Source organism: Chaetodon auriga, chromosome 3 (assembly GCF_051107435.1).
Source record: "Chaetodon auriga isolate fChaAug3 chromosome 3, fChaAug3.hap1, whole genome shotgun sequence".
Classification (NCBI taxonomy): Eukaryota; Metazoa; Chordata; class Actinopteri; order Chaetodontiformes; family Chaetodontidae; genus Chaetodon; species Chaetodon auriga.
In genome coordinates, this window is record NC_135076.1 from 6,314,118 (window position 1) to 6,335,486 (window position 21,369).

The following is a 21,369-nucleotide window of genomic DNA, read 5'->3' on the forward strand; positions in this document are numbered from 1 at the left end:
GTCACTGCTACCAAAAAGTAGTAATGTGTGGGCAAAGTCGCATATACAGTAGGATATATCTCTGCGCCAATTATCTTAAATACTGTCCAAAAACTATAAGTATCATAGATAAAACACATACCACCACATTTGGATAACATATTCCTCTATCAGCATGGAAAGTGTAGTTTATTCCGTAAAAACTGAGCTGGAAAATACAGTATTGTTTTGCCTACACATGACTGGTTATGCTCAGGGAGGCTGTTCTGATCTGACAAAGCTTTGACAGTGTGTTGTTGTTTCTTGTCAAGAAATTAACAATATCTCAGTCAGATCAGTATCACACAGCTGACGATAAAAAAGAAAGGTTAAATTCGATGGGCCTGTGTGACCTGGACTATTCAGTGGAACAACAAGCTGGCAGGAATAAACGGTGAGAGTTGGACTGATTAACTGGCTGGTCTTGGTCCCAATTCTTTTAAGCAAAGGTTTACAGTTTTTGTCTGGCTTCAAGGAATAGTCAGATGTCCATAAGAACACTGAAGCAGTTTGCTTGTTATAATCATTTCAACATCCCATCCTAATACGCCTCCATTCTAAAAGATGGGCCGCAGTCGGCACTTTGTGAAAAATTACATTGTAAAATTCAGCCAAACTGCTATGAAGCTTCACCCGTCTGTGTTAGCCAAATCAGGTGGACATCTAATATCCAATAAACTGTCACTGGATTTTTGTAACTCAATTGGTCTAAAACACCCAGTGTCAACATACCATAATCAAGAAATACAGTATATGTCATGCAAATGCAAAGTTATTGTTCTTTTATGTGTATTTTTTTCAAAGGAAGCGCATCACTTTCTGACTTCTATATCTTATAATTATGTGAAAAGATCTCGTCATGATGAAGAAAACTCAGGATTATGATATCCGTGCTACATCTTTGATAACAAAGTTTAACTCTTCTTATAATTAAAGGATCTCTATCTGTCTATAATTACCCATATGTATATCTAGAATTAAGGAAATGATCTCATAATCATGAGATACAGATCTCATAACAGATCTCAGAGTTATGAGACCTTTTCGTGAAATTGAGGTAATATATAATAATATGGCTTAATAATTGTGAGGCAACAGTTGCCAGCGGGGCTGAATTAATTTTTGATTTATGTCTGGTCAGTGGATATATACATATTAATCAAAAATAAAGAGATAAAATGACATCAGCCTCAACCTTCATGATGGACATTTGAGAAGTATATAAAAATATGTATGCAGAAAGAATACATTCCTCCATGTGTTACTACTGTGATTGGATGCACACATCATAAAGGTGTAGTCTATCTCTGTTGCTGGGATACTCTGTGTATGTGTGCTTGTGTGTGTGTGTGTGTGTTGTGTTTGTGCTGTGAATGCTCAGAGTCCAGTTTCAGTGGGTGTAACAGTCAGCACTGACCCGGGCAACCCTCCGGCCTCCATCACATTTGCCAGTGTGACATCGTTTGACCAGACGTCATACTGCCATTTCCTGAGGCCCAGCACGCCACACAGCACCCGTCCTGTGTGCAGACCAACACGCATGTTCAGATCCACCTCTGTCGCCTCCACCACCGACCTGCAGGGGAGGTGAGGGGGGTGGAAGGTTAATCTCTGAAATTGCTGAAACAAAACTAAGAAAATGTGACCCCCACGTCATGATTCATTCCTGAGTCTCTCTCAGGATCTCAAAAAAAGCTGATTAAAAGCTGTCTCCTGGTCTGTTGGTGAGTCCACTGCTTTGGTCCTGACTGAAGTATTTCTAATCCAACAACTATTGGAGGGATTACCATGAAAGTCTGTGTAGACATTCATGGTTCCCAGAGGATAAATCTGTCTGACCTTTGTGATTCCATGATATTTAGTACCAGCATCAGGTTGAAATTTGAATTGGCCACTACTGTACTTTATATTTGGTGGGAATTAGCCAACGTTAGCATGCTAACACTCTAAATTAAGAGCGTGAACATGATAAACATCATACCTGCCAGCAGCAGCATGTTAGCATCGTCATTGTGTGCATGTTAGTATGCTGATGTTAGCATTTATCACACTGCATCCTTGAGCCTATACAAACAGCCTCATGGAGTTGCTATGCCTGAGCAGAGATGTGCGCTCTTTAAGTAGTTTTGAGTTTCCTTTTCTTCTTCAAAAAGTCTGAAATCTCTTGAAACTCCATTTTGACCAAAACAAATAACATTCTTTTAGTCAGGGTGGCAGATCTGCTGACCTACTTAATGGTAGGAAGAAACTTTGCAACGTTGTTCCAATCCAGTGTGGAGAACAATATAACGCATCTTTAACATTAAATCATTCTGAAGGGTGTGCATGGCTGCTTCTGTGTGTGCTTGTGTGTATATTTATGCATGTACAGGTTTGTGTGTGCAGACCACCTTCACTTCCTTGTCTTGTGGTGAAAATGAGTTAAAGCAGGACTTTTGCACTTAAATCACTGCACAAAGCTCAAAGGTCTGTCGCTTCAGATGGTGTTTGTGGGAATGTTTGCAGGCTGGTGGAAAAGAAAATGTGGTCTGCCCATCAGGCTGAAGGAGGGATGTCTCACACACGCACACACACAACGAGGGATGAGTGTGTATGGCAGCACCTGTCCTCTGAGATAAAGGACTCCTACAGCAGCACCCATCCACTCAGAGCAGCAGGGAAAGAGAACATGACAGACGAGTGTTCACACAAGGAAATGAGGTAAAGGCTCTCTGTGTATATGTGTGTATGCATGTGTATCACCAGCTGTTTTTGTGGTTGCAAATGGTAACAAACTGAAATTGTCTCAGTTTGCAGAATCTTTCCTACATTGTTTTGTTGTGTCCAAACATCAAAAAGTAGTTCTTGCTCTAAAACTCTTCCTATGTCATGTTGTGCTTCGGCATGTGTGTTGCAATAATGTTGAGTAAACAGTTGGCAGTCTGTTCTGTGTGTGAGAGAGAAAGTTGGGAGATTCAAAGATCAAATGACTAATAAATGCTCAGTTTAGTTTAGGCTGATCTCTCGTCCACTTTTGGCCTAATTTTTGACCAAATTTCAGTAAAATCTGATGAATTTATGAAATCTGCAAACTAAAAGACAAACATACTGTACTGCACTTTCTTATTGGGTCTAAGAGCAGCTTTAGCAAAACAAACACCTCTCACGACTGTTAGTAATCAGTACTATTTAAGGTAATCAGGCTTTAATAAACAACAAATTCCAGATAAAACCTCCTGTGTTGACCTGTATAGATATGAGGGCACCCAGATTCATGTTCTAGAGAAGATGTAGGTGTGTATGTCAGTGTGTGTGACTCACGCGATTGTGTCAATCATGTCCAGTCCCATCTCCACACAGCAGTGGGCGTGGTCTGCTTTGGGTTGGGTCAGTCCTGACACACAGTAGTAACAGTCCCCCAGGATCTTTATCCTCCTGCAGTGATTCTCCTACAGACACACAAAGAGACAGACCGATGCTTATCTGAAACGACCCACTTTAATCCACCAGATGGACAATGTCCGTCATACTATAGAAATGTGTTTTCATAGATTAACATGAGCCTGTTGTCATTACCACTCCTTCCTGGCCATGTAAACGGTGTGGCTGTAGGGATGGCAGTGTCAGCCTGTCAGTTGGTCCAACATTTTGGTCCAGACTGAGATGGACTAGTAGCTCTTGATGCCATTTATAAATGGCATCATAGATAGTAGGATCCAGGTGTCTTGATCTGGATCAAGTTTTAATGCCTTAAATTAATAATGAATAATTTGTGACAGTATTTCTGCTATTGCTATTTTTAAACCTATTCTTCTGCTCATACAAAAGCTAAACTTAATGAGTTTGTGAGTGTTGCAAAAAAAAAAAAAAAAAAAAAAAAAAAAAAACACTATAAATACATTGGGGCTAAATCATAATGTACATTTCTACATTAAGATGATGAATGTACTTTGTCTCCTGTTACAGGAGACGTGACTGTACAGAAGCTGCATGGATGCTCAGCTCTGCTCATGTAAATCAGATGTGTGTACTTGGGCAACCATGTGTATATTTGTAGTTGAGGCCAACCCTAATTGCTCCGACATGCTCTTGAAGTAGAATCCCGCCCACACATTCCCAGACAGATCAGCTATTTGTCACACTGCACATTGTGCACAAACTCTGCATCGATGACACACACACACACACACACACACACACACACACACACACACACACACACCTTTACAACACACAGGAACACACAGACACACCTGCAGGAAAGCACAAACAGGAGCATGGTTGAATGCAGACATACTGTACAGGTACTTTGGTTTTGTCACACGCGCAGGGTTTCCATCAGGCACTGTATCGCTCACAGTCATCAGAAAATCGTAATGGTAGACCCTATAAAGCTTAGCCTGCAGGCAACCTCTGAGTGACAGGCGCACATACATACACGCAAACACACACACACACACATACACACAGATACAGAGGATTCATGACAACTGCAGGGTAAGAGGCAGAGATGAGAAGAGAGGAGACGGGGTGCTCTGGTTTTCTGCTCACGGGAGCAGAAAGATTCTGGCGTGGGAGGATATGAGAATTCAGAACGTGGATGATTATCCCAGCACTAGAGAGAGAGAGAGAGAGAGAGAGAGAGAGAGAGCATGTGTGTGTGTGTGTGTGTGTGTGTGTGTGTGTGTGTGTGTGTGAGAGAGAGAGAGAGCAGAAATGAGAGAGAAATTATCAGCAAACAGCAAGCCATCATCTGTGTGTGTGTTTGGAGACAAATTTGGGCTGTTCAACCGGCTGATGGTGGACATTTTGTCAAATTGGGAACAAAATCACTGTCCTCCATTTGTCTTGATTCATTTCTATCTTCATTAAGGTTAGATGAAGGTTAGGGTTAAGTCAGGTGCATGTCTGTTAAGGTTGAGTTTAGGTTGAGCCTCGGGCCAATAAATGTGATGTGTAGCATACAGCAGTCAGGCAGGCTCAGCAGCTGTGACAGAGCCAGTTTGAAAGTGAATTTCTCCTTTGCTAACACGGCAGGGTATAAATCTCAATTAGGATGCAGCTGCAGCAACGCACTCACACACATGCACACAATATATCCTCATCACAAGATTTCCATATAATGGCTTTCTGAGTGCTGGAGCACTGATAGTAAGCCACATATCACCTTGTATCTTGCTCTCTCTCTCTCTGTGTGTCTCTCGCCCTGCGTTAAGCCATGACTGATTGCTGAGATGCAGAGTGAACTGAAGAGGGATAATCCTGCCGATCATGTGACTTTCGTGTGTGCATATGTGTGTGGATGTGTGTGCATGCGGAAAGCAAGAGTAAACTGTCTGAAGACATCTCTTGTCCTCATAGCAGAAGAGTTCAGGCGAGTGGCACACTGAGGGGTGACTGTGAATGTGCTGTCACTGATATTATGAGCCAGACTGACTTTTATAGATCACTGGGAAGCTCTTGAAGATTTATTTGATGATCACAACACAGACGTATAACAGTTCGAAGTCTGGAATTGTTATATGTGTATGCTGTGGTCATGAAATAGATGTATAACATTTAAAAATCATTAAAATCATTATGCAATGATGACTAATTTAAGAAAAAGAATAAGCCACCAGCTGCTGAGAGATATATCCTCTTTAGCTGCTAGATGTTGCCCTTTCTTCACCAGGTAGTTGCTAACGTTGTCAGTCTGCTATTTGCTGCTGGGCAGGTAGTGTATGTTAGGTTAATCAGAGCTTGTTTTCTGGAAACAGCTGCCTGTGAAGTTAATGAAAAAGCTGCTGAAAAGAAATGTAAAGCCTCTGTTTTGATTGCTGATGGTCAAATTTACCTCAATGTTCTAGAGTTTGACAAAACAACCATGACTCAAGACCTACTTATTTTGTAGTTAGTGCATTTTCCACCACATCCCGTAGCCTTTGTTAGTGGACTGAGTTTGTTCAGAGACAGAGCTAATGCCATCTGCTGATTAAGACTGTAAGATATGGTGGTTCCATATGGATCTAGTAAGTGGACCTTGAGTTATGATGATTTTGCCACCCATTAGTTCTCTCAGCTGCAGCAGGGGGGTATTAAACTGTGTGTTTGTGTGTATGAGCATGTGTCTTAGGCTTACTGTAATATGTCTCTGCAGTATGAACTATGGTGATAAACTATGAGTGTGTGTGTGTGTGTGTGTGTGTGTGTGTGTGTGTGTGTGTGTGTGTGTGTGTGTGTCCCCATGCAGCATTATTATGATTATAGTAGTCTGGTGGCAGATAACCTATCACTCACCTAATCTTCTTTCCCTGAGAACAACGCTACACAGGCTTACTGACGTACAGTGAATGCTACCATACACACTCTCTCTTTATCAAGTGGAGTAGTCCAACTAGTGCTTAGACACACACACACACACACACACACACACATACAGAGAGAGAGAGAGCACTCCACCTCCTCAGCCCTTATCTCCCCTCTTTCTAAAAATCAGTTCACTCATCTCTCCCTGTCTCACCCATCCAGTTCCTTCTCCTACTTGACCTTCATCTCCTCCTCCTCCTCCTCCACGTCATTCAACCTCTCCAGCTTTACTTTCACAATTGGATCAATATATGGCTTGGCATAATAAATTAGCTCCAGGACTAAATAATACATTTCGTTTTCTTGGAGGCTTTCTGTGTTCCAGAAGAACAACAGGCTGAAACAGGAGCTCACCAACTGTTTGGAGTCACTCGCAGCCAACCAGCCTCCCCCTCTGTAGGCTGTCTGAGATGGCTCATTGACATAATCTCATAACAGACGCTGAAATTTAAATTGGCTTGCTTTTCTTTACAAGTGGCACCATCTTATGCATTAACTCACGAACACAAGACCGAAAACACCAGAACTCGACCAATGCAGTAATGACGATACAAGTTTAGCCTTTAGTGTCAGCATATTCGTCAGATGATGAGTAACAAGAAATTGCAGTAATCCTGGAGATATTTTTAGATAATTACCCTAATTTAGAGAACACTGTCACAACAAAACATTGTTTTATTTACTCAGTAGGCTACACATCCTGGTCATAATTATTACATACCCAGATTTAAAGCTGCTACAATCAATATTTTAATATTATCAACATACAAAATGAAACATGTCATGTGAGAGGTATCGCTCATGTGATAACTCAATTCTGCAGTTCTCTTCAGCTCCATATAGCATCTGTCAGCTCATTGTTTTGGTCTTAGGGCCTTCAGGTTTACTCTTTTGGATCAGTCTTAGCACTGTCACCTCGCTCATTTCTTACAGCAGGCAGCTGTTTTCATCACAAAGGCTTACACAAAACCCACTGTATACTACCTGCCTAGTGCTAGCTGGTAAACATAGTGGAGCATTTACAGCTAAAGAGACAAATGTTTCACTCAGGAGTTGGTAGAGACCAAAACAGAACTAAAAGGAGAGTGAATACTGGATTTGCATTCATCAGGTGGCCACAAACATGACTTCAAATGAATGTTAGTGTCACTTTGTCTGCTGGATGTGTGAATCCACTAACACGTTCGCTGTATAACCTTTATATTGTGATAATATGCCAATGTTAACAGCCTGTTCTGCTACCCACAGGTGGCCAAAAAAAATCAATCAAAGCTAGTTTACAGTCTATGACTAGATTAAAGAGTTTGGAGTGAAAGTCTGAGAACACATAATAAATATGGTGCATACAGTGTAAAGTGTACAGTGCTTGCTGTGGGTATAATCACCTATCCGTAATGCAAGCTCCATCAGGAGGTGCAGTGGTGGACGGAGGAGCACTTACTGTAGCCAGCTCATCAAACTTCCCAAAGAGTTCATTGAGAAGTTTGACCAGTTCCTGAGCAGTACACTGAGAAGCCAAGCTGGTGAAACCCACAATGTCTGCAAACAGGATGCTGTCAGAAGAGAGAGAGAGGAAAAAAAACACAAATTAGAATCTGATGCAAAGAGCTCAACTTGTCATTGACAGCTGATTTGGAATATTTTTTTCCTCATGTTCTCTAGGACTCTACGGTTTCTAATACACAAAAAATGTATTCTACAACAGCAGAGGACATATACATATTAACTGGACAGACAAACATTTTCTCTGTGCGTTCTGACACAAAATACCCACAGATCACACCAGAGCAGAGAAATTGGCTAATGGTCATCAAAAGTGAAGCAGTGAGTACCATAATCCAATCCCTGATAAGTGAAAGTGTCTTTTAGGCCAACCACTAAATCAATTACAGAGCTAAATTGCCTGCTGCTGGCTAGCTGCTGTAGTGCGGATGAAGAAGGTGTTGAAAGCTACTTATCCCCTCATTCATTTGCTCAGAGGCAGGCCAGATGGCAGCAAAACAAGGTGTTATGGATCTTATTGACTCTCAGTTCAAAAAAAAAAAAATCACTGCTTTCACTGGAGTAAAGGCATCGGAGCTCGAGCTGTGTGCAGAGCTGGGTACCATACAAAATGTTTCATCCTAGATCTGAGTTTCAGTACCGAGACAGAAACAATACTTTTGTCAGTGTCTTACTTTCTTACTGTCTTCACCCCTTTGGTCGAGATTGAAATATCTAAACTTCTGGCTGAAAATTTGCACAGAATTCGACTGACTTTGGTGATTCCCAAACTTTTTCTCTGTTGCCACCATGAGGTTTGTAATTTTAAGTGAAATGTTTCAACTCTTAGGTGGATTACCATGAAATTTGGTTCAGACATTCATGGTCCCCACAGGAAGAACCAACTGTAACCACTTATTACCAGTGAACCTGTTTACCTGTGGAATGTTCCAAACAGGTGTTTTTGGAGCATTCCACAACTCTCCCAGTCTTTAGTAGCTCCTGTCTCAACTTGTTTTAAACATGTTGCTGCATCAAATTCAGAATAAGATAAGAATAAGTTTACAAAATTCACTAAAGTTGATGAGGTCAAACATTAAATATATTGTCTTTCTTCTGTTTTCACTTTGGTATATGTCAAAAAGGATTAAATGATCACATTCTGTTTCATTTATGTTTTACAAAGCATCCCACCTTTTTTCGAATGCTTGACTAGTATTGATTAAAGACTTTGACTTGGTATTCATGACTTGAGACTTGAGACAGATGGCTTATAAAGACAACTTTTTTAGCAGATAGTTGCATTTTCCCTCTTATTAAGAAGTTACATTTTGCTTTCGATATTTGATCGGGTGATTTCTGGTGCAATGTGTGTAAATATAAATCTGGCAACCTACTAGAACGCACCAGACCAGCAGAGGCCAACACATGAGGCAGCTTTCATGGAGGGGCTTGTCTAAAAGTAATAAAATTTTGATTTAAGGATTATTTGCTGATGGCAGTAGTGAGAAGAGAGCAGCAGTATGTAAGGTCTGCAGCTCAAAAATCAGTGACACGACCAACAGGACATCCAGCTTCATCCATTACTAAAAAACCCACACAGAAAGGTACATGAACGCGAACTCATTAGCTGGTCAGATGTTAGCTAGAAACATTAAGATTAAGCTCTCATAGGCTTGGCTTCAAATTGTTTATACTTTATATTGAGAGGACATATCATCGATGTAAAAGACAATCAGAGGACTCGTTTGAGGTCATATAACCAAACCATGCTGGCACATTGCTAGCTAACACAGCTGCATGCGTATGACTAAATGCTCACAGGTGTAATGTGAGTCATCTCATGTCATGTGCCCCTTTCTCTGCTGTTTTAAGCACCTCTTTAATACACCATTCATTTTCATTGTGTATCACTGCCCATCAGAACTTCATATGACTTGACTTGCTTGACCGGAGCAATCACTGGATTTGTCTCGCCTGACTTACGGCAGGGACTCGACTTAACTTGCTTGATTCTCACCACAGTAACATGAGCCTGATTGGTGACTTGCACATGATGATGATGATGATGTGACTTACTCCAACCTCATTCCTGATTTTAGGTATCTGAACAAATGATCAATGCTCTTTTTTTTCCCTCGTGAGAACAGTCGAGTTAAATGTCATCACACCAGCGGCTGTACGTGACATTTGTCTCAATAAACTAGTTAAAATTTGCTAAAGATCAGGAACCCTCTCTTCAGAGAATAAGTGAGTAAGAAGTATCTGATCAAACACTCAGTGCCAGTTCTCAGTTTTGGATACTTGCTGTTAGGGAAACCTTTTGGTCGGTACCCAGTAAGCACTGAGGTTCCATACTCAGCCCTAGCAGCGTGAAGAGGGACTGACTTCCTCTGCCGCATGACTGAGTTGCTCTTTTTTGCACTGCAGTATAGACGCTCAGGAGTCTGATGTATGTAAAGCCGGGATCACGACGCTTGCTCGACAGAGGAGCTCTGTTGTGTGATTCGTCTTTGAATGGCGCTGTGGGTTGTGCTGGTAGGTGAGGAGGAGAAGGCGAGAGGAAGGCAGAGGGGGAGAAAGGAGGCGGGGGGGGAGAGGGAGAGCAGAGCGGTGGTGGAGCTAAATGGGTATGCGATCAAACGTTCTCGAGGCCACATCAAAGGGGGACCAGATCAGGGAGATGTCACACTCCTGCTCGGCAAAATAAGGCTGATGTTAGTTATTTTTTAGCGCCATGTGTTTACGTGTGCATCTGTGTGTTTGCAGCGGCTCCCTGGAAACGGGCGGGAGCTGGCTTGCTGGGTGCAGCAGCTGATGTTTGGCCCAGTGCCAGCGCGGCAGCAAGGCTGGTGAACAGGAGGTGATGTTCCCGAGCTGTGGCGGAGTGTGGGAGCCGAGCAGATAGAGAGACAGACAGACGGAGAGAAAAAAAGAGGCAGTCAGAGAGTGGAGAGGATTGTCTCTTGACAGGAGTGCTATTGACATGCTACCTAGCCCTCTACTCCCACACTCAACAGCACTGATACAGCTCTCCGCTTCTCTTTACTGCCTCGTTGGAATGTAATCAGCTCAAAGTCAGCCAGGTTCTCACGCTCTGTAATAGTTTATTCATTACAAGTGCAATAGTGGTGGCTGCTGAAAAGGCTGATAAAATTCACAAGGACAAGACTGTAAAAAATGACGCAAGAAAAAAAATGCCTGTCACTACATGAGTGTGCTCAAAAAAATGTGTGTGTGTGTGTGTGTGTGTGTGTGTGTGTGTGTGTGTGTGTGTGTGTGTGCAATCAACAGTCAAAACCTAAGAGCTTCAGTTTAACAACAACAATTTAACAATTAATCAATTAGCAAAATCGTTGATTAATAATTGATGGTTGGTTTCAATAATTTGATTAATCTACCAACCTACACATGTTTTCATTTTCTCAACCTGTCAATCAGTTTATGATTACTCAATGAATTGTTTAGTGCATAATATTTAGTCTGTCATTGCAGTACTACACTAAAATCCACTAATCGATTAATCCACAGGACGTCATTTAAGACCAATGTCTCATGAACATTTTGTATAATTATGAACAGCATCTCTGCTGTATGTACTCTGTCTGTTACACTTCTGTAGACAGTAAAGAGATGAACTTCAAACTGGAGGACTCAGGATCATTGAGAACCACAAGCAAACCTTCGATTTTCCCAATTACTCTTCTCTCCAAGGTGACATGATGTGATGTGACGTGATGTGATGTGATGTGATGTGATGTTAGCAACATGCCAAAGAGGCTGGATGGTTATTGTCATCCAAAAATGACATATCTTTTGCAATTTGGAATCCAAGAAAACAAAACTTAGGTAATCATGGGAGGAGAGTTCCTCGTTGAACCAGCCACTTGGGGGCCACAGAAATAAGTTGTGAACGTGGCATTGACTTATCATCATCTTTTAAACTGATATGGTGAATCTGTTAGCAAACAGCTGCTTTTTTATGTGTCCACCTGATCAATGTAAGTCCATATTCACTCTTTTTAACTCTGCTTTTGGTCTCCACCATCTCCTGAGGGAGCAGTCTGGCTCTTTAGTGGCCAAATGCTCCGCTATGTCCACCAACTATTCGCTAACTTTCTGTCTGCTGTTTGGTGCTGAGCAGATAGTGAACAGTGGGTTTCTAAGCTTTTCTCTAAAAATCAGCTGCCTATCGTGACTGAAGATGACACAAAGAGAGTGAACCAAAACAGTGAAGTTTTGTGCCAGTCCGCTAAACAATGAGCTGAAACTCATTATAAAGCTCCATAAATTTGAGGGGAGCTGCAGACTCAGATGATAATTCTCCGTAGGTTCGTCACTACCAGCGACACCTTTCACACTGTCACACTGTTTTTACACTGCTATTTCCTACATTGCTACTATAGAATATCAATTTAGATATGCTATCTGTTAAACCACAAAGCTGCCTCTCTCTTCAGTATTCTTTAAATCTCTCTTTCAAAATTCTGAACTATCCCCTAAAGTGATGTCTAAATGCTACAAAAAGCCTGTTTCATGAAAATGTCACCAGTGTGCTCTGTAGACATACAGCTGTTCGATGAATTTGTCACAAAAAAAAAGAAAACACCTGAGCGAACAAGTTGATTCTTAAAAGTAGGATAGGAAAAAGTAGTCTGCATCTCACTGATAATTCCACTGATGATGATGATGCAGCGGATAGCCAGGAGCTCATTAAGATTCTAGAAAGGAAATACCTCTGTTTGTCTGCCACAGAGGTTCTTACAAAACAAAATGCTCAAGGGTTTAATATTTGATCAATGAAATACAATCACGTCTTTCTTTAATACCTTTCTCATGCCGATTCAGAAATCTGTCTCCAAAACAACCACACCACAAATGACGAGGAAGACGAAACTTTCTCATCTTCTGCTGGTGGCAAGTGCGCAGGCAACAGCGTCCTATCATTTCCTCTTCCTAACCTTTACGTAGTTTGACTGCGTCTGCGTTAATGGCTCATCTTAACTGCTCTCCTTCTATTCTTGACCTTGACGTCACAGCAGGTGACACCTGGATCAAAAACACTCCAGCCCCGCCGCAGACCTCTGCGGGCCACAGTTGTCATGACATCCCCATACCTGACATTGTCATGACGTTGGATGTAGATCTTGTGAAAGATCCGCTCAGGCGGCTTCAGGAAGTCCTCCTTCATCTCCATGGCAACATTCCTGGGCAGTAGGCTCATTAGCAGACGCTCCTGAGGAGGGAGGGGTTAAAACAAGAGAGGAGGCAGCGTCAGAGCATTAAACCTTTAAAGCAAGCAAATACAAACTCTTTGCTCTCTGAACAGCCACACACACCAGATGACACTGCTCATGCTCCTCTGTGTTTCCTAGTTAAATAATTAGCGAAGATTAAAAGCAATGATTTTTGGAATCGATCAGTTATTAAAGCAAAATTCTTAAACATTCAAGGGTTCCAGCATCTGAAATGCGAGGATTCACTGCTAATCTGTAACACTGTCAACTGAATCAGAGCTAAAACAAAAATGCCTTTAACTAATTAACGTAATTAATCAACAGAAAATTAATTGCTAACTATTTTGATAATGAATTCATGGTGACAATTTTCAGGCTCGAATGCGAAACATTGCCTGGTTCCAGCTGTTATTTGGGGAAATTTGCTTTTTTGTTAAAAAAAAAAAAAGAAAGAAAGAAAGAAAAAAGATCATAAACCAATTATCTTTTTTCAGTTTCGGATTGTTGTTTAGACAAAATAAAAAATCTGAAGGATTTTAGGAAATTGTGATATTTTTTCACAATTTTCTGACATTCATACACAGAATTATTTATCAAGAAAATAATAAGCAAATCAATCTGTAATTAAAAGTAATCGCTAGTTGCAGCCCTCAACAGAATATCTTTGGTTTCAGGCAGTTGGACAAAAACAAGCATTTTCTGACATTTCAAAGATGAAACAATTCATCGATTAATCAAATCATTAATCAGTGATAGAAAAAATCAATAGTTTGCACCTTAACTTAGGCAAGAAAAAAAAATATTTATTGGATTTAGGAGATGTTGAACCACGTGGAGATTGAGGTGCAATTAATAATTATTCGTCTATAAACTGTTTTTGGATTCGTGGTTTGATGTAAATAATGTAAAAGAATGCTGATATTGGACAATTCGAAAATCTTAGATCTTATTGATTTTTGGTTTGGCTTTTTGGGTCATTTTTCAACTACCATGTGTTTCAAGTTAGGAGGAAATTGTGGTTATGGCAAATAAAATATGGTTAGGATTTGGCAACATTACCATTTGGTTAATAAAAGGCAATTGCATTAAAGTCAGACAATCCCATCCACCTCCCTCCCTGACTTATACAGCTTCACTTTCTGCCCTGCTGAATAAAAGATACATGACTGAATGTTTGCATTGCATGTAAATCGTGAGGTGCAGAATCCTCCAATAGGGATACAGGGCCCAATCCTCACATGTGAGAAGCTAGAACTGGAGAATTTGTAAATGAAAAGGTTAATAAATTGTCAACGTTGTTGTCAATTCATGTTCTGTCAAATGGATTCAGCTGAGTGTATTCAGCGCAGCCTGCAGTAGTATCTACACAGATCAGCATGTTTTTGTTTGTGTGAATCATCTCAGTTGCAGCAGCATAAAGTCCAACTCTAGCAGGATGTCAAATGGTTGTGAATGCACAATGAATCATGGATGCTTTCCTGAATAGCTGTTGAGAGACAGAGTTATAAAAGCAGCCGGGGCTCTCCTGTGTCTCCCTTCAACACTGTTTCATATTAAGCATCCATTCACACAACTGCTCCTCACCTGTGAATAAAAACTAAGCTGGAGAGCCGCTTTCAGAAGCAGCCATCACACTGCTCACAGCGTGTCAGGGTGTGTTTGTCCATATGTGCACTTCTACACACGTCAGGTGTAAAAATCATGACAACCAAAGTGTGAGATTGTTTAAAAAAGATCATTCATTTACCTGCCTTATTAATTGCTTCCATTTTTCTTTCCTGAACATATTATAATTGCACATGAAAGATTCCCATTTCTCTGATGTGTCCCAGGCTTAATTCACAGTGTGCTCTGTTTGACTATGACTCTCCTCGCACTGCTTTATTAATGAACCGCTGGCTCACTTTCTCTCACATTAATATGAACATTTCCTGTCCTCCAGACTAACAAGAAGGGGAAATTCCCACAAAAATGTAATAATGTTAAACTGAAGGAGCTGAACTTGCTGGCGCAGTGGAAAATGAATCAATATTCAGTCAGGAGGTGGACAGTTTTTCCTTTTGTCTTACTCATACCAAGAAGACAACAAACGTCTAACTGACAAATTAAGGTACTTTGTTGATGGATGTTTTACAATGTGCTTAACTATTTGTTAATCAGTCCTGAACACTGATTTGCAGCATCCATGCTGCCCTAATGCAGCCAGAGGATGAAATGAGTAGCTATCTTGGTACAAACAAGAAAGTCTTTGATGGTTGACAAACTTCATTTTTCCTGTCCCTAATGGCTCTCGATATGGATAAATATATATAAAACAAGAGAGGGGAGCTCAGCAGCTTTTAGTAAGGCCAAAGGGATGGAGTCAATTTCTGATTATTTGTGTTGGAAATATCAGAAAATATCAATAATACATAGATAGTTAAGGGGGAACATACTCTTGTTCGACCATTTTCAGATTAAATTTGGGTCAGCACAGAGAAATAGTTGAGTCCGAATGTCATTGAGGTTATTTGGTCTTCGTGTGACTAATTCGATGAATGTATCAAGCTTTGACAGTTTTCTGTTCAAACACTAAAAATGTTTGATTTGACATGTGTTGTTTGAAATGTTTAAAGGTCCTGTGTGCAGATGTTTAGGGGGATCTGTTGGAAGAAATGTAATTAGTATTCACAGTTATGTTTTCAGAGGGAGACAAGGGGTGTTCAGGTGATTGCAATCTGCAACCTCATCAATAGATGGCACTAAATCTTACACAGTGGACCTTTAAGCATGAAAGTTCATTGAAACTATTTGAAAACATATGTGAATTCAAGGTTCACCTATTAGGTTTCACTGGGGCATTTTGCCATGTCTCACAGTCACAGCAGACGGAGTTTAATCAGTTGTCACGGAAATAACTTAAACTTCAAGGTGGCCGTATATGACTACCGCAAAATGAAAGGAAGACGGATCCAACCTTAAACCACATGACAGCAAAGTGGCAAACAAAGATTGTGAGATGTTGTTGAAAGCTCTGGAAAAGGACCTTGAGGTAAGATTTTTTTTTTTTGATAAATGAGCTACCTTGACTTTTCCTGACTTTCTGGTCGCCTCTATATTGACTCTTCTTTCTCAAAACCAGAGTATCATCACACCACAAAACCTCTTCGGAATGAGGATGGGCTGGATGGCGACCTTTGACCTTTCTATAATCCTTGACCAAGTAAATTTATTTGCACAAATTGAACCAGTCCTTAATCATAGACTTTGGCAAATTGAATAATATTTGTTTTAATTGCTGTACTCATGGTCATGACTATGGAAAGGGTAGTTTGCCAAAGTAAGGATTACTTTGGGTCCAATTACTAAGGGTCCACATACAAGCTTTTTCCTGGAGCTTTCATCCATAACACACAGTCTTCATCAACAGACTGAGTTTGCTGAGCTGTCATGGAGATGGATTCCGTTGAAGAATAAGCTGAATAGCTGCTGAAAGCCCAGGAAAACCCTTGTGAGTGGACCTTAAGATGGGATTTTTTTTGTCCAACTACTATTTGCAAGGACAAGAATGAATGTTGATGCTTAAAGCTGTTGTTCCTGAACGCTTCACGTGAGTCAAAGGGACAACTGTGCATTGCTTCAGGGTTTTGAGATTGTTATTGAACTGAGAAATCAATTGTTCTACCTAGATGTACAGCCTACACATGCTCAGGAATCGGTGTACCTATGGATCTGTCTCAAAGCAACGACCCGAGCAAAATCCTGAGTGATAACCAGAGACCTGTTTGATGGGTGAAATTCAAATCCGAGACGTTTGTTCGCGGGCACATAAACAGCAGCCTGGTTGCAGGCTGCTGGCTGGCTGTTGATAGATCCCAATCAGGGGTCTGTGTGTGTTTCACTCACCCAGATAAACTGTGACCTTTACTGGAGAAGGGAGGCCATGAAAGCAATCTGCTTGTGTAATTACCTGTCAGAAGGGAGCCTGTTACTGCTGGGGAAAACACAGCATATCATCATCTAATCTACAAAGCACAGGTGCTAAGTGTGCATGTGCGCTCGCGAATGTTGTGTATAACGAAGGTGAGACGTGCATAGAGGCATATTACATGCATGGGATAATTAATTTTCTATTTAACAACTGGTGTGGGTGGGTTTGGTGAACATGGGGGGTGAGGAGGGTGCAGTGCATAACAAAGTGTTTCTGTGTGTTAAAGTTGCCTGATTGCTCCTTTGTTAAATTGCTACATGTAGGTGTGCGCAGAGGGGGTGGAATGTGTGGCGCTGGTGCATGTGCCACAGTAATTGTTCTTTCCTTAAATAGCTGCTGTCATAGTTACTGCGTGCCTGTGGGCAGGTTGTTAGAATACATTGGCATCTGAAACCTTTAAAAAAAAAAAAAAACTTCTCAAGAGGCTGCAAAGATTTCATGAACATAGGCGCTCAAGACGAGGTGAAACATGTGGATGCAAGTCTTCATCGTCTTGTTCGCGTTCTGCCGTTTTTTCCATCCATCTGTGCATTTTTGTGTGTGTGTTCAGATTCACGCCTCACCTGCTTCTCATTCTCATCCTCCAGTCTCAGCCTCTCCTCGATGCAGTTGCGGGCTTGCAGGAAGACTTTCCTCTGGGTGCGCTCGGTGAGAATCCTCACAAACACCCCCGACAAGTTGACACTGGTGAACAGCACCGCATTGGCCACTAGCTGCACACAAACAAGAACAGACATGCCAAACAAAGCTGACAGCATCTACATTCTGTACGTGCATGTGAGCCTGAAGGAGCGCATGTGTCCATATGTGCATTTCTGTGTGCAATCATACATCCTGGCTAGATTAGACATCACAATCCTTGATTAATCCACAGGATGGATTGAATGGTAGAAATGAAGGTCAGCACTATGATTAAAACATGAATTGTAGGTGAGACTTAAACAACAGAGGGTATACAGTGGAATTTACAAAGTGCATTATTGGTTAATGAACAGAGACTATTGATCGTGCCAAACAATTTGGAAGATGAACTCTGCAGCCACTCTGTGACATTGATTCCTAACAGGTCAGAGGTGAAAGGTCAACGAAACACTCTAATCCAGCCCAGCCAGATGGATGATAGATTTTCTCTTTATGGTGACCAGAGAAACACCACCTCATAAACAGAACATCTAGTTCATCTTGTAAGTCCAAAAGAAGGGAACACCTCTATAGTGCAGTGGTTTCCAAGGGTCTGGGCCCCCACAAAGGGGTCACAAAATAGACCTGAGCAGCCATGAAAAGATTAAAAGGAAAAAACATGCTACTTACATGTGACTTTTCTCTAATCCCTGTGATTTTTCCGGTAAATTAGTGAGTATTTAATCGCATTTTTTCTTGTGGTGGTTCCCAACATGGGGCTCAAGATAAATGTCAGTTGAACAGAACTGGAGAGCAGAAAAAAAGACCTTTTTTCTAATCCCTCCATTTTGCTTATGTTTTGCTGGATAATTTTACATCTTCAGCCTGCTGAACATTTCAGTTGAAACAATTTAAGATGGAAGAGTAAGTTGAACTTTTGTTGAACTGGTCAAAACCTAATGGCATTGTAAACTGGGGAGGAGTAGTTTCATTTTAGAGGTCACATGTCAGAAAAGGCTGGGAAGCACTGTTATATAGGACCAGAAATCTCTTAGAAACCACATTTTAACAAGATTATACTGAAATGATTACTTCTAGTTGCTATCTGTGGCACAAGCACCAGTGGAGAATCAGCACTCAGCTGTGTGAGGCTCTGCAGGAGCTTCAGCACTGGCAGCTGGACAGCTCCTCCTCTGCTTCATTACAGTGGTGCGCAAAAGTGAAACTTTCTTTTCCAATTTTGCAACTCCAGTAACCTTAAGATAAGATGGATCACTGAGGGCGTTTTTAACCATTTGCTCTCCGGGAAAGCTCGAATGAATAAGTATACTGTTTCTCAGCATCACTTCACATTAACACGGTTACTTTACAGCCCAGCTGAGAGCGTCCCAGTACAACCACTGTGTTGTACACTGGAGCAGTTGCTCACAGGTACTTGGACTGCAGTTTTTCAGTGAACTACCTGATGACATGATGATGGCTTACGTGAAAAGCGCAGGAACTGTTCTCTAAGCTGAAGACAACAGAGTTGGTTGAGTGACTGAAGAGCTGACCGGGATGCAGGTGCAGCACTTACCGGTCTCCACAGCCTCTGTTTCCTTCCCGTGACCGACGTCGCTATGACAATGAAGTGGGATGCAGCCAGCATCACCCCGAACAACACAGCCAGCAGCGTCCGCACCGGCAGCAGCACGTAAGCCACAAGGGTGACCAGCATGAGCTGCCACACGCCTTGCTCAGGGGCAGCGGCGCTCACCAGCTCCGACGTGCCGAGCGCCAGCGGGAACGGGCAGCAGAGCAGCGCAAAGGTGAAGCTGAACAGCAGGGCCAGCTTCGCTATTTGCTGCAGCTGCGTCACCTGCAGGTATTTGACGTTGGTGACGATAAACAGCGACAAGAAGACCACGCAGTGCACCGGATAGGAGCCCTTGGACAAGGTGAGACGCGGGCTGGACAGCAGCTCGACCAGGGATAGCGACGACGCGGCCACGATGAGCACCGCCAGTGCTTTGAGGGTGGCGGTCTGCTCCAGCTTCAGGTTGTAGTTCTGGAAGAGAGCCTCCAGCTCCTGCGTGTTAAACTCGTCCTCGCAGACGATGGCGCCCAGGGGTGCACCGGCCGGGCAGTGACCCTTCCTCCGCCGGGTCTTGACTCTTTCAAATGGCATCTCCTCCATGTTCCGGCCATTCATGAAGCGGGGATGGCGCACGAACACTCAACTTTTCGGTTCCTCTCCTGCGGCGGGGAATCGAACCGGCACCCTCTCCCAGTTCATGTGTCCTGGACGTGGGGCTCGGTGTCAGAGGGGAGAGGGTGGCAGTGGAGACAACAGAGCATCGCGCGCGCCCTATCCACAGGTTGACGATTGTTGGTGTGTCGTCAGAAAAGTAGCCCGACCAATGTGCAGCACGCCTCTCTCTCTCTCTCTCTCTCTCTCTCTCTCTCTCTCTCTCTCTCTCTCCCGGACCACCTGCGGTGCCTCACACAGGGTTACGGGTGATCCTGGACTCACCGGAAGGATCACGCGTGCGTATGATGGTAGTCAAAACACCTCACCACGAGGCTCAGCGAACAGCCCTTGTCACAATAATAATAATAATAATGGGACAATATTTTCTCTGGGCTTTCTTCCCCCGCCTCTGAGACGCACAGCTCGCAGTTTTTTTTTTGTTTGTGTGTGTGTGTGTGTGTGTGTGTGTGTGTGTGTGTGTGTGTGCTTCTCCTGCTTTAATTCGCTTGAGTGAAATGTCAGCGGTTGGGTGAAGACAGCAGCAAAACAGCGCTGGTGATTTCCCCTCACAGTGTCTGCAGTCAGAGCTGATGTAGTTCCCAGCTAAAAATAGACCAGCTGCACCGGTGGATGGTCCAATATAGCAACAATTTGGTCTTTCCCGCATCTCTTCCCCTCATATATTTTATTGCAGAGTCAGGTGCTCATTTCACACTGAGAATTAACAGGAAAACACATTAGAGACAGGAGGCAATAATGGACTAAAAATAGCACGCTCTTGCCGAATTAACAGTGAAAATGTAAGAATGATGACGCGCATTTTCAAATGTGATGCACCATTGTGATGGCTGAGAGCATGTTTCGTGCGTGTTTGCATGTTTTCTGCATTTATGCTGTCGGTTATTTAATGTGAGTTTTTAATTCCAGCTGTAACTTAAACACCCACGAGAATAGATTCGGTCCCTGCAGAACAAACATTGATAGAAGAAACGGTGGAAAGCATAACTCAGCATCGCCAAAGCAGGACGACACTGACTTCTCGTTTTGAAGAACTTGAATTAAAAAATGCCAGAATGTGGGGAGGGGTAAATGGTCTGCAAAATAGCAGCAGCTGCAAAACCGAAAATGCAGTCTACAGTAAGCTAATTGACACGAAGAGAGAGAGAGAGAGAGAGAGAGAGAGAGAGAGAGAGAGAGAGAGAGAGAGAAAACATATTATATAAGAATGTAAGGAGCGGATATCTTCAGAATATCCAGAAATGTGCTAGTATCCAAATAGAGAGGATGCATTCAAAATAGAAAGTGTTTATTTCATTTTATTTTATTTTAGCATGAATGTCATATTTAATGGGAGTTTAATGAGTTTATACTTCCAGGACAAATAGTGACACAATAAAGACCCACTGCATTGGAAAAATAACTAATATTATCATAGCAGGACATATATGTAAACATGCACTATGGAAAGATAATCATCAGCAAAA

General features: G+C 42.0%; 1 protein-coding gene across 1 annotated transcript in view; it reads right to left on the reverse strand.

The window, feature by feature from the left end:
* The window catches only part of adcy1a (adenylate cyclase 1a), a 46,507-nt gene extending 26,477 nt beyond the window's left edge, over positions 1–20,030 (reverse strand). The window contains exons 1-6 of the mRNA XM_076726948.1: positions 19,232–20,030; positions 17,598–17,747; positions 12,945–13,063; positions 7,787–7,898; positions 3,319–3,446; positions 1,436–1,594 (exon numbers count right to left, since the gene is read on the reverse strand). Coding sequence (XP_076583063.1) covers positions 1,436–1,594; positions 3,319–3,446; positions 7,787–7,898; positions 12,945–13,063; positions 17,598–17,747; positions 19,232–19,846 — 1,283 coding nt within the window. The 5' untranslated portion in view covers positions 19,847–20,030. The remainder of the gene's footprint in view (positions 1–1,435; positions 1,595–3,318; positions 3,447–7,786; positions 7,899–12,944; positions 13,064–17,597; positions 17,748–19,231) is intronic.
* Between the last annotated feature and the right edge of the window lie 1,339 nt (positions 20,031–21,369).